Source organism: Chaetura pelagica, unplaced genomic scaffold (genome assembly GCF_000747805.2).
Source record: "Chaetura pelagica isolate M959 unplaced genomic scaffold, ChaPel_1.0 scaffold39, whole genome shotgun sequence".
Classification (NCBI taxonomy): Eukaryota; Metazoa; Chordata; class Aves; order Apodiformes; family Apodidae; genus Chaetura; species Chaetura pelagica.
The window spans coordinates 888984-914999 of NW_009954614.1; the positions used below are offsets into that span (position 1 = coordinate 888984).

The 26016-nt window shown below is 38.2% G+C and overlaps 1 protein-coding gene across 2 annotated transcripts in view; it reads right to left on the reverse strand.

Moving 5' to 3' along the window:
- The window catches only part of POU2F1 (POU class 2 homeobox 1), a 49195-nt gene that overhangs the window by 17872 nt on the left and 5307 nt on the right, over nt 1–26016 (reverse strand). The window contains exons 3-7 of one of the 2 annotated variants that reach the window (XM_010005479.1): nt 20206–20306; nt 17247–17300; nt 15512–15631; nt 13569–13748; nt 6340–6466 (exon numbers count right to left, since the gene is read on the reverse strand). In XM_010005479.1, coding sequence (XP_010003781.1) covers nt 6340–6466; nt 13569–13748; nt 15512–15631; nt 17247–17300; nt 20206–20306 — 582 coding nt within the window. The remainder of the gene's footprint in view (nt 1–6339; nt 6467–13568; nt 13749–15511; nt 15632–17246; nt 17301–20205; nt 20307–26016) is intronic. The other variant, XM_010005481.1, reaches the window with a different exon arrangement.

Here is a 26016-nt window from a genome sequence, read left to right on the forward strand (position 1 = left end):
ATATTTGTTCACTTGAAAGATTATTTCAACTACTCAAATCTCAGTATGAATTAGCGAACATTCACCTCTAGCTGAAGAGGTTTTGACCTTCATTTAGTGACAGTGAATTTTAACTGACAACTTGAAATAGAAAGGGGCAAGTCATGACACTGACCCGACAAGAGTGGCTGACCAACAATGAACCAAAAAATAGGCAGCTGACAGCGACCACAATTGACCTTTAGTCCACTGGTAACACCATCGATCACAAGTTACTGACTCATCTTATTACTATAATCAGAGTAATTAGGACTGTCCTTTTGTGATGTTTTGTCCTCAAAGAAATCCCAGGGGATGTCTTTCTGGCAATAACGCTTTTGCTGAAGAGCACAAGATGACCACACTCATCCTTGTTTTATTCTTATTCATGTTCTGAAGTAATTATCACTGAAAGACAGTATAAAACATTCTGAATATGTTTCATCTACTCAGTTTTTACATTATTTTATCCTATTTAAGAAATATCAGTAAGAGGCATCTCAGGCAGAAACTGGAGAAAGCACAAGTTAGCTCAACCTGCAGCCAACTGAAGCAATGATCAGGGGGCTGGGAAAGCAGCTGAACTGTTTTGGCACAGTATGCATCTCGTCCACTGACATTTGTCTTTTCAGACAGTTGTTGTGCACACGCTTTGGACTCTTGTTGGCTTCCATGGATGGGCAGCTGCAGTTTTTCTTTTTTCAGACATGACTTGAAGCCCAAGCTTCACTTTTTTTTTTTTTTTTTTTTTCCTGAAAACTACTGGTCCCCACTTTGATTCCAGATAACTTCAGTAACTTAACTTACAGGGCATATAGCAGAGCCTTTTAAGTATAGTGTTAAGTCCAAAATTGCACCTTTTTGTGCAAGTTTGTGAACAATACCAAACACAGGATGAGTGGTCAATAGATGAGAAGTCTAGACAGGCTGGACAAATGGAACCTCCCTCATAAAGATTAATGTAGGAAGATGCGATGTCCTGCATAGGGGCCGGAATAACCCTGTGCATCAAATACAGGTGGGCACTGGCCGGCTGGAAAGCAGTTTCAGAGAACAAAAACCTGGAGGTTCTGGAGGACAGTAAGTTGAATGTGAGGACAGCAGTGTGCCCTTACATTAAAGAGAAGAGAACCACATCCTGGGCTGTATTCCCCAAAGTGCAGCCAGGAGGTCAAGGGTCACAATTCCTCTTCTCTCTTTGGTGCTTTTCAGACCACATCTGGCCTACTGTATCCAGCTTTAGGTTTCCCACAAGACACAATGACATGCTGGATTTTGTACTTTCAAGGCTCACCAGGGTGGCTAACAGGCTGGAACACCCACACCAAGAAAGTGAAAGACAGCTTTGTTTTGTTCAGCCTTATAAGACTAAGATGAGACCTTATTACTGTCTTTAAAGATAGAAAAGGACTCTTCTTGAGGGTGCACAGGAAGAAAAAGCAACAGATCTAAGTCTGAACATAGAAAACTCCAACTGTATATAAGGAAACATAGTTTTAAATTATTATATTTTTTTTACCATTAGAGTGGTCAGATACTGGGGCAGGTGCCTGAAGAGGCTGCAGAATCAAGATCCCTGGAGAAGGTCAAAACCGAGGTGCTGAGAACCCTGCTTTGTAATTGGACCACACCACTACATGGCCTCTGGAGGTCCCTTCCAACCTACATGTTTTTTGAATCTATAAAAACTATTATTATACTTGTATCCTTAGCTTTAGAGAGGTAGTATTTCTAACCCTCTGCTTTGGGTTCTAAGAGCCCAGTAGTGGTACTGCAGTAAACATGGCATATAAATCACCCAATGTGCAGCTGCAAAAAAATGACTGCATGCAGGTAGGTAAGAATTTATGCAAAAGTATGATGCTTCAGGAGTATTTTTTTTAACAGTTAAAGCAAATGCATCTGCCATAATCCAGGACTTTTCCTGTAATGTCTATAAGCAGTGTGAATAATGACCCAAGCCAACACACTCCCTGCCAGCCAACGGTCCCCAAAGACTGACCTGGGGTTCAGTAGTTACTACCCAAAATTAAACAAAATATAAAACAAACATTCAAGCACAGATTTTTTTCAGCATAATGTTTAAAAAGCTGGCCCAGAAGCATAATACATAAAATACATCCCTAATTGATCTCCCAAAAGAGCTAATTTCTTCACCTAAGAAGAACTTGACTGCTTTTTCTCTGCCAAAACTGTTCACCTTCTCAGGACATATCCTGGGAGTTAGCTTGCAAGACAAAGCCATTACAATGTCATAATTTGAAAAGGAAGAAGGAAGGCTGTTGTACCACATCTTACATATAGTGCCATTTTTCATCACTGTTGATGCAAATAAACTTCTGGGCACTTTGGTGTACCTCATTTTATCAAATCCAGATATCCAAAACAGGCACTTGCAGTTGGAATTATATTATGATCAAATACAAGAAAGAAGGTACTAACCTACGCATTCCTACAAATCTGCTCCACTAATATGTTAAACTGCTGCCTGCTGCTGCACTTTTGCAGTATCCAGGTACCCTTTGAGATCAGTTCAAGAATGTAACACAAATGTGCTGAAGCTGGTGAACTGCAGCTTTGAAGAGCACCAATTCAGTGATCCACACAGAGGTGCTGCCACACTACTTCAATAAAAGTCAACATTTTTATCCATTGATGCTGTTTGGATGGTTAGAAGCAAAGACTTGATTTCAAAGAGGACAGTAATACTAAGCACTTAATTAATACCTTGATAGTGAGTATTTCTGCAGCACAGGGGGAAAAGTTGCCATTTAAATCACTTCTTCACCACTTTAAATCACTTCTATCAGCTCTCTCCTCATATTTGGGGAATGAGTTTGACTCAGCAACGTTTTATTTAACTGCTGTGTCAGCAAATACACTGTAAGTAAGAGTTTCTTGACCATGAAAAGCTGGGCCTTCTCATCTGCATATTGAGAGGACAAAAGCAATTTAACCTGGTTCACAGAGTATAATACAACATGAGGAGGAGTCTTGTAAGGGTAGTGCAGGTGCACAATCTCAGATGACATGAACACTCGTCCATTACAAATTTGATGCATCTGAGAAGAAACACAGGGAACTTAAGGCATCTTCTTCCATTCTCACACTCTGTGCAGGCACTGCACTCTGATTTATGGTACCAGAGGCCAGCAGGGTAGGTACCAACATTTAACATTTATTATAACTGTTTTAAAAATTGATTTTTTTAATGATACAAGTGAAATCTCAAAGTATGTAGAACAAGTATGCAAGACAAGAACAGGTCTGGATTTGGCCTGCTATCATCATCTTAGGTATTTTTACAATTAAAAAAAAAAAAAAATTAAAAACAAGGTCAGTAATAATAAACAGCAATAACTTAAGAATATTAAGCTCAGTTTCAATGTTTAAAGTTAATTAGTAGCTTGCCTTTCTGAATACTTTCTTTATAAATACTGTTTCTAAATGAGTTCTCTCTCTGACAATGATAGTCTTTTCTTAGATCTTAAAAACTTCTGTTTGCAAGATTAATTTTAATTAAATGCAGCACCATTTCCCCTCTCTTTTAAGATTTTCACCTATATGATTTTTATTGGCAGTATCTTCCAAGTAGAAAGGCAAACAGCCATCTGATGAGAGCAGTATTTTTAAGAAGCAGCAATAACTGCAGCAAAAGATGTTGAAGCAATTATTCTAAAGACAGATATATTAGATGCAAGAACAGATACCATAGGTATGAAGACTGTACAAGGTGCTATATTCCTGCCCATGACTTTCACATAATATGGGGACAATAAGAAATTGCTCCAAATTACTATTTCCATTCAACCCTCTGTATATCTACTGAGGCTTGAAACAATTCCTTCAGTTACAATGCTAGCTATGAAAAACAAGAATGTCACAATTTGTTTCACATAAGTCACTATATAAACAGAACTCATGTGGAAAAGGAAAATTACTACATTAGACATTTGCCAGTGGATTTATGGGGAAAATTTAATTTCTGATCTATAATGCATGTTGAAGAAAGACAGCAGAATAACATCCTAATTGTTGATTAATACTTTAGGTATTGAATTTTCTAAAATTTTTCAGAAGTTGGATCAAAGCCATGACATCCAACCCCTTCCAAGAATTTGATTGCTGATGACTGCATTACTATGCACCCCTCAAAGTAAAAATAGCTTTTATCTACCAAATGCTTACAGATACTATTCTTCACTTACTTCCCTCAAAACTACTCTCTTTGTAGTAAAAACATTTCCCATTTACATGGCATGTACAGAATATGTAGTGTAGTCTGTAAAGCAACAGATTTATTCCAGAATTAACTCTATGCTAGTTTCTTCAGAATATTTAGTGGTTTATGAAGTAGACAAATGGTGTAATAGGACAAGAACAACATGGAAAAGTCAGCTGCAACAGGAACTAACAAAATAAAAATGCACACTTTCTCAATCTTTCTCATAAATAACAACATACTGTTTGAGATTTTCTAACAATAACCATGAAATACTGCAAAAAGCCACAGCAAAAAAGTGAGATAAGGGGTATTATGACATACATGTTGCTTTATCATTGAGTGCTCATGAAGAAAATTAGATCCATTCAAGCATTTCCGTTTGGAAGGTTGTCACACAATAATGGCCTATGGTCAGAATACAGAATATAAATCTTCCTACATTTTTGAGCTATTCAGTTGTCCAGGCTGCACATTACCAGTAAAACATGGTATTTCTACACACACTGCATCACTGATGACAGCAATATGCAGGTCTTAAATTGTAGTGAAGAAATAATTTTCAGAAATAGTGCCTGCAAAAGGTAGTATGAAAACCTCTTCTGGTAGTTATCCTGCTTCAGAAGAATTTAAACAAACAAAATGCCTTCTTTCCTTCCTATAATGCAAACAATTCATTCTGAGAGATAAATATAATTTGCTTCTGTTTCCTTTTTTTGTGAAGCATCTTCAAAGATAGTTTTGGAAAACCAACAGAAGTTAGCTGAAAAATGTAGGCAGATATATAAATATTGGTGAGTTTGAAAAACAATGCTTTTGTATTTGCAGTTTCCTAAAAGGAAAAAAAAAAAAAAAAAGCCTACTATAAAAGAATCCTTGAACTAAATTTTGGTGAAGTTTGTTTGATTCATTCCAGAAGGCTATGTTAAATTTAAAAGTTCTGCTTCATTTTAAGAAGCTAGCACATCACTACCTCAGTGAATAGTCTTCTAGCCATATTCTGCAAGTGCTGGTATAAAAGCTCTCCTAAATCAAGTCCTATTAAAAGAAAGTTAATTTTCACTAATGTGAGGGCATTTAGACAGTGAGAGAGCTTCAGCATAACGGAAAGTCAGTTCTATCCAAGTCATAGTATATAAGAAGGAATGATGCACAAAAAAATCGAAAGCAACAGAAGAAAACTAGGAGCAAACAGCTTCTTTATAGGACAGCCAGGCTCTGGAGGACTCTTCAAGCATAACAGAATTTGCCTTCTGAGCATGAATCTTTGGATTACCAGACCTAAACATTTGAGTAGAGTTCATGTAGAAGAGAAAGGGGGGGAAAAGACCATTGCAGTATATCAGCATAAGAGGCCAGGGCTTTTCCACAGGCATCAACAAACAGGGTGCAATCAGTACTGTGATGTATTGCAACTTGGATGCATTAATTATTAGAACAATATTCCTGTGCAACATCTTAACTGCTCTAACACACTCCCATCTACCACTGCCTTGGTTTGCCTTTAGTATGTAAGCCACCCCCAGTGTTATTGCCAAAATATCTTTTCCAAGAATTGTTATACAAATTCAAGCATTCTATGTCTATTACTAAGGTATAATTATTAATTCTGTTTATGACAAAATTCACTGTACCCTCTTTAGCCTTAAGGACTTTTCTGTAATCTTTTTCCAGTCTTAGGATTTTAGCACTAGCCTAATCCAGATGGCCCACACACCCACCAGGCCTCCACCTCCTAGTATTGTGCCTCTGAGTTCTGGAGTTATCTTCTCCAAATTCTCTTCTCAGTAGGCTTCCCACTTTAAAGCTTGACCCAGAAATTCAGAGGCTAAAGTATTTCCCAAGAGGCCTTGTTGTTAACCAATTATTTAATGACATGATCTCTGAATTGATACTCCTTGCAAAGTGAAGCTACACAAACTCAGACAAAGCTGAGCTATAACACCCAGAAAGGGACAACATGTTAGAGTTTCTTAATTGCAATAATGTTATTTCTTCTAGGGAATATCAACAGTTAGTGAAGAGTATAAACACCCTCAGTTTCACTTTCCTCTCTAAAAAGCTATGTATGATTTTCTTTTCTGGCAAGGCGCACTTACCCTGCTGCCCCTGCGGTGTTTGTGAGATGATGAACTGTGCTGGCTGCAAGTTGGTTGTTGGATGCACCAACACAAACTGTTGCAGGTTGAGATTCTGCTGCTGAAGCTGCTGCAAGTGCTGCAAATCCTTAAGGAAACAGGAGAAGGGAAAAAAATAAAAAAAAAGGGGGGGGGAGGGAAAAAAGAAAGAGTTGTGTGTTAGACATTTAACTCAGAAACGACTCCTAACGTAACTAGATTTCCTGACAACCAGTTACATTCTAATGTTTAGAGGTAAAAGCAAATGTAAAATACAACAGTTCTGCTACTGAATATCCTTTAGGCTAGTAATCTGAATTTCACTGTCCTTCACAAAGTCAAACAAAAATGTTTACCAGTAATACCCAGGAAAATATTTCCAGCACGGTTCTGCTCAAAAAACAAAACAAAACAAACCCCACAAACAAAACTCAAATATTCCTCCCTCCCAAGTACATTAGTTTTCAAATACTTTAGAGTTATCAGCACTCAGATTTCTCAGACCTACTTCGGAGGATGCAACTCTGCTTGTTGCATTCCTTGTTGACAAATCAAGAATATTAGCTGGGAGCTATTTTTGTTTGTAACAACAACAATCTGTGATTACCATTCTAATCAGCAACAAGAAAACAAAAACTAACAGATTCCTAATTTGCACTCTTGGTTGTTCAGGTCAAATTTCAGGAAGTAGTTAACTCAAATAGGAAATAAATATATTTTATTAATTCTGAAACAAATTACAATAATCTTAATAACTGGGCTATAATTAAGGTTAGAAGGAATGACTCAAAACACTGCACTATTGTAGAACTCTACTTTTATGTATTTAAACCATTAAAAACTATTACTTTTCTATAATTAAATTACTGGTCTCTGTGTAGATGCTAGTACCTTAGAAACTCAAAGTTCTTGCTTTTTAGCTGGAGAATTGAAACATAGCACACTACTTAAAATATTACCTCCAAACTAGCCTTTTTCACCTCACTTTTCAACAAGAGTAACTGAAATTTGAAAATTGAAGCACAATACGAAGCTAGTCAATGTAACGGAGGTAATCCATGAACACCATGCATGCATGTGTGTAAAATCTTTCCATCTTTTTGAGAAGAAGCTGTTTCAAAATATTCACCAAGCAGGTGGATAAAAGCCTGAAATATTTCCCATAGTTACAATCTCTCATTAAGCAAACCAAAGCAACCAAACAAAAAAACACCCAAAACTCTATTTTACGTAAGTTCTACAAATACCAGGATACCTGTTTGCAGACAGATACCCGCTTATGGGTCTAACTGTGTCAGATGATGTTAATGATGCCAGCTCACTCCTAAGCAATGCTCAATCTGGCTGCTTGAATGGGGCTGCTTGTTTTAATATACTTCCTAACATTCAACTTAAAGTGAGCCAGACTAACAAAGGCCTGCTTCTTAAGGCCAGTAAAGTAGCCCCCATGCATTTTTAACAGATGCAGGTTACTGAGCACTCAGGCAGCAGATGTGAAAAACCATTAGCTGTCAGCAATGGAGGTGGTGATGGGAAGTCAAGACAGATTGACAGGGCTAACTATTTACACAATACGACCATTTACAATATATAGCTGCCTACAACCTTACATTATATTAAAACAGACTAAGACTTCAAAGTTGCAACTATCTCCTTCTAGGGAAGAGGGGTGGAGAGTGTCAGTGGGGGAAAAGGAGGACTAGGGAGGAAAAAAAATTAAGAGTCCATGGATCTATGAGTCCATACATTTGCACTGTAAGAGAACAACTACTTAACCTGCATTACAAAGACACTGGCCATCAATAACCTAGGCAACTTGGCCATGTTAAGTAAAAAGTATGCAATGTAATATGGTAGGCAGACAACAGATGGATTGATCAAGTAATGATCTTAATGAAAACTTCCCTTTTATAAGAGAATGGTAAAATTTTTCACAGTGCCCCCTAGTGCAACAGAGTGCTTTTAAAGCTGATAGTATTACTTGCTTTCAGAAAATTAAGTACTGCAACCACTCCTATGAAATTAAGGCCGATTTCTTTCCTAAAGAAAAGAGAGATATAACTCCTTCAGATTGACCCAGGAACTCCAGGTTTCTTCTTACTTCTTATCATAGTTACATTGGTGAGAACTGCTACTAAAAACTCTTGCTTCTTGAACACAATGTGAGATCAGCCTCTGCTCATTTATTCAGTGATTTTCAATGCTCTACTGTTTACCTTTGCAGATATAGGATATAGGAGTACAGCAAGCTGACTAAAGCTGTGAATGCTGGGTGGAAGAAAAAGAAATTAAGAGAGGCTGAAGGATGAAACAGAGGTGGATAAGACAAAAAGTAGAAACACAAAATAAAGATTTGGAAAAAAAAAATAAGGAAAAAGTACAGACAGAAAAAGAGACAGAACTTCCCTGACCAAAAGCAAACTAACAAACCTCCCCAGATGACCAAGGAGATCTCAGATGGTTTGAATAAGCACCACAGGAGATGCAGTCAAATTCAAGTAAGAATACAAACAGCAGCAGCATATTCGTAAGACTGAAACAAAAAGCTCTCTTCCTTAAGACTATAATATTCAGAACACAGGGTACCCAGCTAAGACATGACAACTCGTATCATCAGGCCCTTACACTTTCATATGAGAAAATGGTTTTTAAATTGAGGCCTCAGGGATAACTGGTATAAGCAATCTTATTCTGTGCATCTGCCTTGGTAAATGGTATCTTGGCTGAGTCTTGTTTAAATACAGAAATATAATGCTGTAATGCAGAATGGAAATAATACCTCCAAGGCTAATCGCTCTTTAAATAGCTCTACCAGCACCTCAAATTCATTTGAAATCCAACTTTATTTCTACCTTGGGAAAGTTCTATTATTTAGTTAATTGTAGCATTACAATAAATCTCCGAATAGCAACCATGCAAACAATCCTGACACTTTGCAATACTGTTCTTTATCTCAATGGTAAAACCTTTATATTGACAAAGGCTCACAGAAAGACATGGAAAGACTTTTGGGGAAATATGCATGTCTCCTAGTGCTGCCTAGCAATTTAGAAAGATCTAAACAATCCAACTCCTAGCTCTGCAGAATAGTCTGCCAAACACTACATCTTGCTGAGAGGAAGTTGGGGTGTTTTGGTTTTTTTTTAAATCCTCTGAATTTCTAAATTCAATGTAATTATCTCTAATTACAATTTCAGAACACACTTAAGCATCCCTGTAATTTTGAAGTTTATATAAGCACTGATCATAAATCCTGAAAATAAGTAAAGTTTACAAATAACTCTAATATTTGATACAACTGTTTAGTGACAATTTCACATCAGCCCAGCAGCACCACTAAGATCTTATCAGACTGATGCAGCAAACACCTTATACTAACTGCAGTGTACGCTAAAGAAGTCATGCTTGTGCAATTAGTTAATTAAAATAAATATGGTAAGCCCCCTGTGGCAGAGACCCGCCAGCTAATCAATTATTCAAAAATAATCAATTAAAACAAACATTCACCTATTTGTCTAATCAGCTATATGTTTACAATAGCAATGTAAACAAAGCTGAGCACTGTTCATAAATTGTTGTCAAGATGAATCAAGAAGCATGGTGTCATCCACCTACAAACCTAGATGGTAGAAATTTCCCATAAAGTACCTCAGATTACATCCAAGGCCGGTATAAATTAGGGCCTGTGCTTCCATCACAGGAAGAAGCTAACAAGAATCAGCCAAGTTACACTTACACATCAAAATAACCTATCCTCAAATATATTAATTGTAAAGTCAAACATTTAAGTAATTAGGAATACCAGAAAACAAGTGAACCTTTCATTTGTTCCCTTTGTGCTACAACTACAAATAATACGTGGCAACTACCTGATGACACACTATTTTTCACAGAGCCTTATGTGCACAAACCAGACAACACTCACATCAGAAGCTCCTATTTGAGGGCACAGGCCGGATCTTTTCAACTTCTCTCAAACACTTCTCTGAAGATTTTATAAATTCTGGAGAAAAACCTTGTACTAAATCAAGAATTTTAAGTTCTTCACCATTTTCATAGCTTCTCAGTGAAGTGGAAGAATGGGACTAGAAACATCTCACACATGCACAAACATGCCTTCAAAAGCATCCACTGATTTGGTGGCATACTTGACAAAAGTAAAGCCAGAAAGTTCAAGGTTTTTATTAATTTTATTAATATGAAATTGATTTTATTAATATGAAAATGTAATGCTCCACACTTCATAAAGCAGATCTCACTATCTTAAGCTGCATACCTGGAAGACAAGGAGCACATACGTGTGGATCACTTACATTTAGGTTAAAAGATTCATATAATATCAAATGAGAACTCTGTCACAGGTGCATGGAGAGACGTTAGAAGCTAACCATCAACTTCCTTGATGAGGACATTTCCTATTATTTTATTTTTTAATGTACCTGTATTAGTGGCTACAGATAAAGGCTGAACAAAATTAAGTAAGAGTCTTGGGAGTTACAACTTTCTTTGAATGCTAACATCCTTGAGTCATGTCCAGACCATGACAAAGAAGTGGGGTCCTTTGCTAAAGGAAGTATTAATACCTGGTCATATGACTCTTCACAGTGCACCAACAGGCTCAGTGTGAGGCGTCTGTGGGCAACATCAGTACTGGCCTTTTCAATGTGGGACAGCATCCCTCTGGCCTCTGTAAGGACAGCCAGAGAGGTCAGAACTTTTAGACCAATGCAACAGAGGTTTGCCACTTCAGCTAATAAAAATCTGATAGCACAACCATGCTGTTATTCAACTAGTGGACCAGCACAATAAAGGAATAGCACATTTCACTAATGGACTTTACAGGTAATTGTGGCTTTTCCATTCATTTACTTAATCAGCCTTCACCTTCAGTTTTCAGTTCATCCCAGTTGAATGTAGGTGAAATCAGTTTGAATAGAACGGAACAGTCTTAAAGAACCTGCTCACTGTAAGAAGCAGCAACACTGGAGATTTCACACGCAATACACTTTGCACAGCTAGACTAATCAAACTGAAATATTACACACTGAGAACCTCAGTCTATAGAAGGATGGGAGACAGTATCAGCAACACAGTCACCTACCAGTAGTACTCAAGGTACCTATGCTATATATTTGATTACCCTTGTCCATAAATCTAAGGAGCTTCCACATAACATATGCTAAGCGTAGAATTGTAAGATGATTTGGGTTGGAAGGGACCTTAAAGATCACCCAGTTCCAACCCCCCTGCCATGGGCAGGGAACACCTCCCACCAGACCAGGTTGCTCAAACCTCATCCAGCCTGGCCTTGAACACTTTCAGGGAAGAGGAATCCACAACTTCTCTGGGCAACCTGTTCCAGTGTCTCACTACCCTCACAGTCAAGAGCTTCTTTCTAATATCCTAATTTACCCTCTTTCACTTTGAAACCTTTCCCCCTTGTCCTGTCACTGCAAGCCTTTGTAAAAACCCCCTCCCCAGCTTTCCTCTAGGCCCCCTTCAGGTACTAGAAGGCTACTACAAGGTCTCCCTGGAGACTTCTCCAGGCTATACAACCCAAACTCTCTCAGCCTCTGTTCAGAGCATAAGTGCTCCACTCCTCTGATCATATTTGTGGCCCTCCTCTGGACTTGCTCCAACAGCTCCACGTCCTTCTTCTGCTGGGGGCTCCAGAACTGGACACAGTACGCCTGGTGGGGTGTCATAAGAGCTGAGTAGAGAGGGAGAATCACCTCCCTTGTGCTGGCCAGGCTTCTTTTGATGCAGCCCGGGATGCAGTTGGCTTTCAGGACTGCAAGGACACATTACTGGCTCATGTTGAGCTCCTCATCAACCGACATCCCCCAAGTTCTTTTCCTCTGGGCTGTCTTCAATCCATTCTCCACCCAACCTGTAATTATGCTTGGGATTCCTCTGACCCAGGTGCAGGACCTTGCAGTTGGCCTTGTTGAACTTTATAAGGTTTGCACAAGACTACAACTCAAGCCTGCAGAGAATCCTCTTGATGGCCTCCCTTCCCTTCAGCATGTCAATGACACACCACATAGCTTGGTGTCACTGGCAAACTTGCTGAGCGTGCATTCAATCCCAGTGTCCACGGTGCTGACAAAGGTATCAAACAGGACCAGTCCCAGTACTGACCCCTGAGGAATGCCACTCTTCATCGATCCCCACTTTGACATCCAGCCATTGACCTCAACTCTTTGAATGCAACCATCCAACCAATTCCTTATCCACTGTGTGGTCCACTCGTCAAGTCCATGTCTCTCCAACTTAGAGAGAAGAATGTTATCTGTGACAGTGCTGAATGCTTTTTCATGAATCCAGGTAAATTACATCAGTTGCTCCTGCCTTATACACCAACTCTGTAACCCTGTCATAGAATGCCACTGCATTTGTTAGGCAGGATTTGCACCTAGTGAAGCCATGCTGGCTGTCACCAACCACCTCCTTATTTTCCACATGCTTTCGCATAGTTTCCAGGGGGATCTGTTCCATAATGTTGCTGGGCACAGAGGTGAGGTTGACTGATCTGAGTCAGTGGTGCTGCACTCTCCACACTGAATTAAGCCAATCCTAGAAGACCTAGAAGGATCTTTGCTGTTCCTAGTAAGCAGAACTTTGTCGGCAAGTAGTTCTTTGGAATGAACAATCAACAAGTATGCAGCAGCAGGCCACAAAACTACACAGATTTCAACACCAGACTCATTCTGGCAAGTTTTTCTCTAGACACACAAGATGTTTGCCATTGAACCCTAAGCATTAAGAGCCAAGCCAAAAATCACACACAAACGTAACAAGTCAAACTGCCTTTCTTTAGCTCTATCGTTTTGCTGCCTGAACCTAACAAGCATCCTTTGCAATACGTAGGTATCCCTTACCATCCATACGGGTCTCAACAAGTGTAATTTCTACAGGCATCTTTCTATACCCTTTCTTCTCTTTTCTCAAGCTAACTTGCCAGAGAAAACTCAGAAAAATACAGCATCTGGTCAGATTCTGGAACAAACTCAGAAGCCCAGTGGAATCAATGCGCGGCTGGTACACATTCTTTGCTAAAACTATTAAATCCAACCTCATCAGCTAAGGATGCATTAGGAAAGACTAACAGTAGTCAGGGACTCTAGAAACTCACTGAATAAGGAAAAAAAATATTGTTTGAATGATGCAGTTAGTCAAACCTCTTGATTTTCCACCCTCTCAAGCCTCACCTGTGCAATCTGTATTGGCTGAGATAGAGGGATCTGCGTCATCGGCGTTGCAGCAGAGGCCGAGATGGTGGCACCAGCAGCGCTGTGCTGCTGACTGGCTGAATGCTGCACTGCAGCCGCCAGCAACTGTGCCTGCGCCTGTTGTAGCAATAACTGTTGCTGGGCTGGCGTCAACGTGAGCTATAAATAATTAGAAAACACAGCCATTAATAATGGAAAGAGCCACTTCAGCTACAAAGTCATTAGCTAGCTCATTACTACTTATATTAACCAGACATTCCTATAACTATTACTACAGTTCAGCCATTAACTAGCCAATGACTCTGGCCCTACATAAGGACAGCTGACTACTCAACACAGTGTAGGAACCAAGCTACCACAGACCTGACACCTAATCACACCAATGCAAACATTTGCTCTTACTAGAACCTACAGAACCTAGCCTTGCTCCTCGTTTTTTTCACAATTCTACCAGGAGGTTCAAGAAACAGGTAATTAAGTAGCAAGCAAAAGAAAAGGATGAATATCACCCGGATTTGAAAGGAAATTTACACCCAACAGAACAGCAAGTGATTAGCCAGATGAATGAGAAGCAGGAATAAGGAATGTTGGCTATGGCCACTGAACAAACTGATAACACCACAGCTGCTTCACATTTGCATGAATCCCTGCCATATTCCACCATTTCCATTATGCCCTAAGATATAAGTAAAGAACATGAGCTCCATTTGTTTCTCTCCAAGTCTCCCCATCTGTTTTTTTTCTTTTTTTTTTTTTTTTTTTAATAGAATAGAGTTGGCAAGTTTATGTCCCTTCCCCTTCCCAAACACGCATTATCTCTGTGAAACAGGTGGCAGCAGTCTCTCCTTTACATGTAAATGAATCTTGATGCCCATATTTACTGCATTCCATATCTGCACAGGCCTGGAGTTTTGAATGTTTCACTACTGCACATAAATTAAAACAAACCAGTATTTTTTGATGATGTGAAAAATACTGAAGTACTCTGAGTTTTAATAGCTTATTAAAACAGTCTCACTTTTAAAACTTTCAAATGTAATTAGCCAAAACTAAAAAAGATTTTTATTTACACACTAGCATATGAGAAGATTTAATAATTGAACACAAAATTAAGACACCATTTCATTCAAGTGTAGAGGTGATCTAACCAAATACTTAAAATCGTAAACACACTGTTGGAGTAACTGCCCTAAATTCCTTATTAACATGCAAACTCTTAAAATTGCAAAGCTGATTATGTGGAAGAAAACTCCTTAAACAAATCAGCCCATTCATAAAACTTGCATTTTTTTTAAATGACTGAAAGCATTTACAATAATTCAAAAACACCACTAATTCTAAAACAACACTTATCCCATGATTATTCTGAAAGCCTTGCAATTAAAAAACTCAAAACTGGCAAGTTAAAACAGAGGAGCTGAATAGACTTAAGGCAAGCACTAATGCAGTTACTTAAAAAGAAATGTGTTTGAGAAGAGTAGGAATTAGTGTCAGCAGTTCCCATCACTTGTTCTTTACCTAGCTATCTACATGCTACAATTTAGTATCACGTTCCCATGCCCCATTTTACTCTTGCAAAAAAATAAAAAATTCCTCTTTATGACATCAGTGACTTTCTTATTTGTACACACACCAGGTTTTCATTTCATTGCAGAGTCAACATGGAAACTGAGAAATGAAAGAAAGAATTTTCTAATTTTATTTTTTTTTCTGGAAGCAAATACTTCACAACAACAAAAAAATATTGAAGGCTGCTTTTATAGAGGAAGGTATTTTCTGTCCCCACTTTCACTCAGATTTCTTCCTATGTTAAAGGAGATGACAATAACCTTCACTGATAGCTCACTGATAGGGACTGCCATAGGTACTGCCACCGTTTGCCGGACAGGAGGCTCACTACAGTGTACTTGGGCAAATCTTACCCCAGTGATCTGTCCTCCGGCCAGCATGAGCTGGGTCTGGGGTATGGCCGCCTGCACTGAAGGCTGCTGGGAAGGCTGGCTTGGCTGCTGAGAGTCCCCAGATTCTTCATTAGATTTAGACTAGTCGAAAAAAAGATACAACTCTTTATAGTGTAAAACAGATGTTAATGTATAACACTGCTATCTCAACGCTGTACAATAAAAATCTTTCATCTGCATACAAAAAGCCCTCGGGTTTATTTTAAGAGTGTGTTTAAGCAATGGCTCAATATGCCCACCATCTCAGCTATGACTGCTCAAACATGTCTGCAGGTAACACACTTGAAAACAAAACAAAACAAAAAGATGCTCAGGTCTTTTGTAACTGACATTATTTTCAGGTCTTATTTCATTTTACATAATGCAACTAATGCTGACACTACCTTTCACCATAAAGCAGGAAAAGGTTGCTGAAGTTATTCATTGCCTAAAATCCTGAACAATGGAATGAGGGAGAGGAGACTGTTTCCATTTTCTATATCTGCGTCTTGCACCTCTAAGTCATCATACTGTGTTGGCTTATATGGAACTGTTTTGAAAAATCCTCCCACTGCTTTTAAATAATCCAAGTCCAGCAGTTATTTAATTGAATGCTGCTTTATTTTAAAATATCCAGAGTTTTCATTTAAATTTTTTTTGTGGTTTTGGGTTCTGTTTCATTTATAAACACAGGAAATTATGAAGGCACGAGAGAAGAAATGCAAGTGGCATGAAGAGGGGGAGAGTTTTATGAAAATTAAAACTGGTTATGCAGAACATTAAAATTCTGCATAGATTTGCATATTTTCCACCACCTGTTTTGGGGACTGCAGAGCAGGCTAATTAACATAAAGGCTCTGATTAATTCTGCCAGTCATTGAGCGATAATTACAGCGCAGGACTGTAAACATTCTGCACTGGAGATACAGCCTGTTTGCCAACATCTCTCTCAGGGATGGAAGTTTACCATGGCAACCAAGGCAATTTTCTGCCTCCTTCCTCTTAGAAAGGAAGGTCACTATACCTCCTCTTCTTTCTAAATTGTTATTATGTATAAGTGGGTCCACATTCTATTGCATTTCATGTAATGCACTACCTACATTCTTTAATAACAAGCAATACTGAAACCAGTTTTCAATAAAAATACATCCCTTGCCCCTTAATATAGTACTGAGAGGAAGTGGTACATTAACTGATACACTGAAGCATTCAGCATCATAAAAAAGTTTGAAGGCTTTGTTGTCTTACCTACAATATTAAACAACAATTACTCTCACATATTTTGAAATCACTGTGTTACTTACACAAGCAATCTACACCAGCCACATGACATAGCTAATGTTACATGATACACCTATATTCAGCTACGAGAAGTAAGGACAAATTGCAAAGTAATACCTGCTATGATTAAAAGAAGTGAATAAATGGATGGACATGAAATATTTCTGGAGTTTCATAGTTTTCATATACAACACCTGACTGAAATTCAGTACAAAATTATGACCACTGCATGTTTTTAACTACCTCAATTTCTGAATGCTTACAATCCTGAATCTGATTCTACAATTTTAAAGCTATCCCTTCATACCTATCACTTGCAAGACTAGCTTGAATGAAAAAATAAGAGTAACATATCTTAGGTTAAAAACTATCTCTAATGGGACCATAATGCTGTTTGGAATGAGACAGACAGGCAGCAGAAGGAAACTGTCTTTACCTGTACATTTAAGGACTGAGCAGCAGCCTGTAAACTTGTTCCAGCGAGCTGGACCTATAACACAGTGCAAAAATGGAAATGAAATAATGTAGAATCTACAGGAAAATTTAACAACGTAAAAAGAACAACCTCCCCATCCATACCCCAACAAAGACTCTGCTCAAAAACAATGCATGTCCCTCTAATAACTGAATCAGTGAAATGGGGGCTGTGCTCCAGGCTGAAAAAAAAATAAACTGCAATACTCTTCCACCATGTTACCTGTCTGCCTCTTACTGAACATATCTCTGCCTAGGGATCTAGATATTATGAAATGTATCATGAAATTGAGTTGAAACAGAGCATTTTGGGATGAACAGGCTAACTATTTCTGTTCCTGTTAGAAAAATCCAGGCTTCAGGGGAGGGCATAAAGCTCGACTCATCTTCATCCTAGTATTTCAGAATGGGTCTTACCCCAGTTATGTACACTGCCTTCACCCGCTTCCTTATATGATAGAGGAACAAACAGCTGCATAGCACAGAACCCACAGCATAAACACTCTTCCTCAAATTAACCCGCTCAAGTATTTGCAGTCCTCAGCCATTGAATATAAGATCTCAATACAGAGGACTGGAGACACTTCACAAAGGCTGTATTGATTCAGGTATGCTACAAACTTGACTTCAATGTTTGTGATTAACTGGTCCAAAGAAGTTAGAAGCGAAGAAAAACGGATGCTTCAGAAAGTAAGATTTCTAAAGAGTGTTATTTTATTTTTAATAGTAATTTTCTCTGTACTGCAAATGCTAAATTTTCATTTACCAAAGATCATTTGAATCAGTCTTGCCTTGTTTAAACCACTACGCCTACTATAAAGACGAAAATTATGTAATTAATTGCCAACACTTTCAAGGGTCAGAGTTACAGCCTGCAGTGAATTTCATCTCTAGCCCTGTTTGAAAACCACTGCTGATTTGAAAATCGGGCAACACACAAGGATACAATAAAGCAACACAAGCACTCTTGTCTCTATAAAAAGATGTCCCCACATAATACACATCACAAAAGAGACTCCATATATCTGCAAGCACAGAGAGTTTTAATTTAAATTGCAGCACATTAAATTAGTAATTGAAGATATGAACAGGCAATCCTTAAGAGCTACCTCGGAAATATTTCCTACTGTTCTAGATGAAGGTACTAGACTTACTAAGCATGTTCTGTATCTAAGCAAACACTCCCAGAAAAGCTCTTCCTCATCACAAGCACATACTTTGACACAGTTGATGTAATCTGAGCTTTTAACGTGAACTAACAGCAGAGAATAAACTAAGCAATAATAGCCTCTCATCCAAAAGATATACTTAGAAATAATACTTACAAATTTAATAATATTGATGATTATGGTGATGATAATGATAATAGTAGTAGTAATAATACCACAAAAAAGACAACAAATGTATCTCAGGTACAGCCAGTGTATTTGTGAAAATCAATTTGAATGCAATTTGCACACTCCTTCCACCACACAACACACATTTCTAATTAGAAATTAAACTGTTCCTGAATGTTGCTTACAATCTGATATTTTGTGTTAGTCTGGAGGAAAGCACTGTGCTGAGTAACACCCCACTGACAGCAGCCACTGTAGAAGAGGACTGTTTGCAACAGATTCCCACACACCTGCAGGTGTATAAAAGAATAGCTGAGATTTTCCTTTGAACTACAGTTTCAGAAACGAATCACACTTTATCAAACATGGAGCTATAATGATCCTGACAACTGTTTAAATAAATACATTCCCAAAGCGAGATAGAGCACAGTGCTAAATACAATTCCTGTCCTGGATCAATCTATATAACAAAACGAAGACTAAAACAAATACACAAAATTCTGCAGAACAGCTGTATCTGTCTCCATGTTAAGCACACAGTGACAACCCATGAAAACTAGTCAGCTTCTCTCCACATAAAGGCAGCCTATAGTAGCCTACTGGCTCAATGAATTCAAACACTGGCACTCCCTAGATCCTACATAACCCGATCTACTTGAAAAATTGTAATTATGTGACAAGACATGTGGAATGCTCCATACAATAAAATGGCAGTTCAGAGCTCTTAAAAGAGGGCATAAAAGCTTCAGTACGTCAATTATACCACAATAACTGTGCAACCTCAGACCTCAAACATTCAAGGTCAGCCAATTAGGTACAGTATTCTAAAGTTTAAACTTGGTGCTGAAGAAGGGAAAGAAATTAGGACATTTGTTTTCATACAGCGTGCGAAAAGATTAAAAAAAAAAAAAATACAAAAAATGCCCCTTATACTTCTCTTCACCTAGGGATGCCCTATTTTGCTTCAACCTACATCTGAAGTTCAGCTTTGATTCCCTAAACACTACAGCAGCAGAACACAGTAGTAGCAGCCCGAATATTATCTGACAAACAGGTTCTTGAAATAACTTCTTTTTTTTTTAAGTTAGAAAACTCACAAACCATATATGCTCAGTAAGTACAACCATTTTGTATTTTTAGTTAATGTGTAAGAGCTTGAAAGATTGAAGCACAGTGCTGACTACCACCCAATACCACTTTCCATTTCTTAACTAGGTAGTGACAGACTCAGGACCTTGGCAGCTGTTGAGCCAAAACAGTCTTTTATTAACATATTAATTTTTACCTTGCCTTTCAACTTGTTACCTCCATTAAGGTTTAGGCATTCTCAAGTCTCCAAAACAGAGATTTCTATTTCCCCTATAAAAGCCTCACCCTATCCTGACAGGCTGTATTCTGCAGCCTAACGCAATTAGTAGAGTGCTAAAATAAGAATTCTTTCCCATCCAAGCTATTCAAGCATGTGATCTACCCATCTGTCCCTTGACTACCCATCATTCACAAAAGAGAGAACATAGAACATACAAGACCAGCTGCATTCATATCTGCCAAGTCTCCTCTACTTTGAAATGACTCTTCTCTTACCTGATGAAGGTGCCCAAGGAAGGCCTGGGCCTGGGCTGTAGAGATTGCTCCTCCGACAGGCACAGGCTGCTTTTGAAAGTCCAGGCCATTTGTTTGCGTGCCTGGAGAAAGAGGGATATTAAGAACTATTACTTTTATGAAATGGAATGACAATTAATATTCATAGATCTCCTGCTATTCTCTCAATACTATGTAGTAGAAGAACACTCAGGGAGTAACAAGAATTAAAGTTTTTTTATTGCAAGTGAGGGTGGGGAAGAAGTGTCACTACAGGACTTGAGTAATATAGCCTTTGTCAGCTGAATAAAATCAACATATTTTCTTTAGCTTCTATTCTCTTTCCAAATGCATGTACACTACTATCGCATCATTCTCTACCATGGTTTGAGAATCAAATGGATGCATGATGATGAGGTTAAATTGTGTTTCTAGTTTCCAGGCACACTCTATCCAGCAGCTGGCAACTATCTTCAAGTTTGGAAAGTGGCAAGTCTTTGTTCATTAAAGACAAGCAAAATAATATTTGACAAAAAAAGAAGTACCATATATACATAGCACTTACGGGCCATCATTTAATGTTTTGATGGAAGGTACCTACACACTTCCATGAATATTTTTGCAGAGCTCTCATTACCTAAGATAACTGCCTGGGCTTGCTTTTGCTCTCACCTGCTTTCCTATAACTAAAACCTGATTATTTTCCTACATTTTTGTTGCCTTCTTTCAAAACAGCTTGGAAGACACAAAAAGCCCCAAACTTCCATCAAATAATTTGGTAGTAAGGAGAAAAGGAGAAAAAAACAAACAAAACCAAAACCTCACACCCAAACACTTTTCTACAAGAAACCATCACAGAATTCTCCTTTGCCAAGAGGATTTATAACTACAAAGTTTTAAGAATCATTCTGTGGGGACATGATAAAATCAACATTAGGGATTATCAACAACTGGTTTTGAATGTTGGGTTATTACTATCTACAGTGGTTAACAACAAGAAAGGAGACTGAGTGTATCAGCCTCCATGGAATTTCTAGAACAGGTGATGCAATCTTAAAAATTGCATTACTGAAATGAAGTAAAACCAGCCTTAGACTTGCATGTTTACTCTTCATGACTATCAGATTTTGTTCAGTCCCTGTCTGTCACCCAGACAGGTGTTCAACTAACTCCTACTTAAAAATTCCTTCCATCATCTAATTTTTGCCACAAAAATCTAGGTTATCTACTAAGCAAAAGAGAATCACAGTTGTCAAACAACAACAGGGGTCTTCTATTCCTTAGAAACATCTGCAAAAGCAAGCAGGCATAAAATTAGATTAGTAAAATCCACTACTCCAAATATTTATATTGCTATTTAGACCTACAAACATCTTACACGTAACATTTCCTAAGATAGATAGATAGATAGATAGATGCACCAAACAGACAGTCAAGCCTTCTAGCACCCACCTAAGATAGCCCTTTGATGGATCTTTGGTGGAGCTGCTGTGGGGAAAGAGCGGGTCTGCTCCCAAGTTTTTAATTCTGTACTTTGGGCCAGGGTTTAGAGACTTAAGAGACATATGTGCAGCCAAAGATCCACAGACATATTAAAAATACTCAAACCTTAAACTACATTAAATAATTTCACTTAATGAGTCTAAAATTCCAATCCAAAGGGAATGGGAGGACTGTCACTAGTCTGAATTATCTTGCATGAATGCAAAATTGTAGAGATGGTATCTCTGAAGAGAGGTAGACAAAACTGTATGCTGGTAAGAGCTAGAAGAATCTCATCTATTTTCATTCACTCCAGTAAATAGCAGAATTCTCTCTATGCAGATGGCCAAAGGGAGAGGGAGGATGACTACATAAATATGTAAAAATAATTCCTGACAGTGACTGAAATTCATAGAAAACAATCTACCACCTCCTCATTTAAGAGCAGAAGCAGTTTTCAAACTGTGGTCACGGACCCCTAGGTAGGAAAAAAAAAAAATACAGATAACAAAACCTAAGGTAGGTATTACTCATTCCAATTTGAAACTTGCAGGAGGTCAAACCAATTATTAATTTCTGTGAGGACTAGCTGGACGTCTCACCTTAAATAAATTAGTGACACTGTTCTAGTTAACTATCTTGCAAAAAGAGCCTCAAATCATGGTACCATATCGAGAGCACTGGTGTGCATATGTGCAGAAGAAATGCCCCAGCTAGCACTTCTGCTGAGTCCAAATAGGGAAATTTGAAACAAGCCTCCTAGGGTTGATAGTTTAACAAAGCAAGTTCCAAGACTGAGCTTCACATCTCCATGGGTCCCAAAAAATAGTTTAGACAGTTGGTGTGAGAAAATATTTTCTTTACATTCAACCTGAAAGGACTCCAACTCCCTCTTCCCCATACTCCCAAAAAACAAACATGGAGCGAAAAAACCCAAACCACACCTGTTCAACTTGCATCTTAAGTTTTCTTCTGTATTTGAACAGTACAGGGTCCTTTTCCCTTTGGATGCAGCCTTAGTTTTGAAACGAATGCTACCCAGATTACTTGCATTTATCACAGGATGGCTACAGCTTTTGAAGAAGAGTGGGGAAATGAACTTTGAGTTCAGCATATGAACAGCCTTGCTCTTAAGGTGCTCATAAGGATCTGACACCACTCCTGCGGAATCCAAGAAATCTGATAAGGAGACTGGCAAATGGAAGGGTCAGAAGCACAAAGCACATTGCAAGGATGTGAGAGGACCAAAACACCACTTCTGCTTAAGAATTAAATGCAAAAACCCATGGTGACTAATAGACATGGCAATCCCAAGTATTGAGATTTCAACAGCCCCAAGTGTTTATGTCTTTTCCACCTCCATCCCAGCTGCCATAACTGTTAGAGCTGACCTAATTTATCTTAGGGCCCAGCAAGCAGCATGTAATGCAAAGCAGGGGAGGTCAGCAACATGGTAGTTGGGAAATGAGCCTCTGCTGCCCCCAGCAAGTTGTTAAGACTGAATAGCTGTAGGATGGAATTTCACCCTTATAGCCCAAGTCCAATGCAACTTAAACACATTTAAATTCTGGCATAAATTCAGCCATGTGGTTAGCTACTTCACAGACGCAGTTTGGATGAAGTCTAGTACTAAGGGCAATTTACATTCAGCCAAATAAAATCTTTGAACAATCTCATTGCCACTCCAGGGAAAGAAACAGAACACCAAGTACCAGGACATCCTGAATGTGGATTAGTTTATGCTGTCCTGAAATTGTACCTGCAGAGGGTAAAGGCATAAAAAAATTGACCCAAGCAAGGTCAGGAGACCTTAAACCTGCAGTCAGGAGAAGAACATACTCTCAAAATCAAAGATCATAATTATCAACTTTAGTCTGAGTTTACAAACTGCATGAGAAAGGAAGGGAAGTGAGGAACTACAGGTCTGGATGTAGAATAAGACGCAAGAAAGGATTCAGGAAAGGAAGGCAAACTAAGGAAGTTGTGGTCCTTCCACACTAAGTGAAGTCCCTTCTAACTCAAGTATCTGCACTGTGCTCTGGGAGACATCTTCCAGCACCAGCAGTACATTTTCCCATCTCTCTCTCTACATGTGAGCATTGTCAGAGAGAGATATATTCCCAAAACTCAGAAATTGTTGGTTATTTGTCCACATTACTAATAACAAGTTTAGCATTGATATTTACCCAGAATTCTAGCAGTTAAAGAATATTTCATGGTCCCTCTCCCACTGTTCTACAGAATTTCTTCTTAGGGAAACTGGAAAATGAATCTCTGGAAATGGAGCAATGCAAACAAGAATCCTTAGAATCTTTTCAAATACTATACTTACAAAAATTATTATTTTGCTGCTGTGTCTATGCACATCATAGACATTATTACCTTGGCTTTCAGAGTATTGCATTTAGCTTTTAAAAAAGAATATGCATTAAACAAGCAAAAAAGGTTGAGTTGTTTTGGAAAATGTCATGCTGTAATATATAAAAAGGAAACTAAAAGGGCTATTGTTTACTGTAAGATGCTATTCTTGTTTCACTCTCTTTTTCCAATAGGTAGATTGTCCACCCACAACTGAAGGTTGGCAAGATTTGTGCAGTTCTGCAATACTGATGACCAGTTGATCAATTCATGTTTTTGTGAAAACAGCCATCCAACAACTCTTGTACTCATAAAGATTTTTGTTTGGTTGGTTCGGTTTGGGTTTTGTGTTGTTTTTTTTAGTTTCTCTGAAGTATGTGTTGCTGTTTCAGATTCCTAAACAGGGAGTCCAGTTAGCATAAAAATTTTAGAGTTAAGATCTGCTTAAGGCACTTCATTGTGACCAATATATTCAGGGGACTGCTACATTCCCTACATAGTCCAAGTTAGAAATACAAACCCCTAATTTGTTAGCTTCCATGAAACTTAGCTGTTAGCTCAGAGAACTAATGTTGTTAAGTCATCTTTACCAGTGGCAACTGTTAGGGGTTTTTTTTCCTAGAACACTAGCTCTGCCAAACATAAATTCCATGTCCTTCAGTAATTTCTCTTAAAGTTTTCAAGTTGCATCAGTTTACTACAGTTTGAAACAGGAATGACTCAAGCAAACATCCACTGAGGTTCAGAAGATAGACCAGTAGTGCTCACAAAGCAGACTGAACTTACAAATGACACTGGAAAGTAGACAGTTACAGAAAGTAACAAAAAATAACAACTGTGGGTGTTTATAAAAATAATCTTCACAGATTTTGCTTCAGAGCCTATGGTCCCCAGGCAGTCAATGGCACTATCAGTTCCTTACCATCTTAAGTAAAAGCTGACTTCTTTCACTAAGTACTCACAGAGCCCAGGACCATAATCTAAGTACTCTGCTCAGAAACCTACAATTACATTCTGTGAGTATTCCTTTTTGGGTTTAACATGTGCCAATCGACTAACACATGCTTGAGCCCCTAAAGAACATCACAAATGCCATTAATCACTATCTTCAGTGGCTTATGATCACTGTATTAAAAAAAACAAAACAACGAGTGCAGAACAAAGAGTCCTCAAAAATCCTGGAGTATTTTAATTTGCATAATTTAAAAAGTCAGGAAACAAAACTGAAATTACTGGGAACAACCTGTTTGCAACAGGTCCTAATGCCAGCAAGAGTCAAACCTTTGTAATAACTAACACTAGATTTAGACCATAAAAAAATACACATGTAACCCCTTAGGTGATTGAAAACACCTACATGCACAAGTGGACTTATAAGTCCACCAATTTCCTTATACCATGAACACCACCTTCACACAGATTAAGTATTTGTCTAGGAGAGCAGACCCAGGGTTCTGCTGTAGCAGGTACAATACTTCTGTGATTATGCGCTGCCTTTGAATAAGTCATCTTTAACAGCTCAGTTTAGGTGAAACTGCAAGTTAAAGCTTCCCTTAAGGAAGCACATTGGGAATGCACTCTGGAGAAAGCATATACAAGGAACTGTTCTTGTAGAGAGCACGAAGTCAGACTTTCTTCAAAAGTTTACACACACGCTCCAGATACAAGGATTCTATAGGGATATTTAAAAACAATGTTCACTTGATGCTGTTTATAATTATGAAATACTTACAAGTCCATGGTTTTTTTAAAAATAACGTTTTATATAATCCTAAACCAGTATCAAATAGGTAATAAATAATTATTGTACATAAAAAGAACTGGTACCTCTCCTCTTAAAAATACCATGGAAATTATAAAACTTAAGATGCCAGTAACAAAACAGACACAAATAAGTGAGCAGAATTCTTTTGACTGACCCCATGCATTGGTAGAAAACCTCCAGTCTCTCGAATCAGTATCAGGATCAGTGAC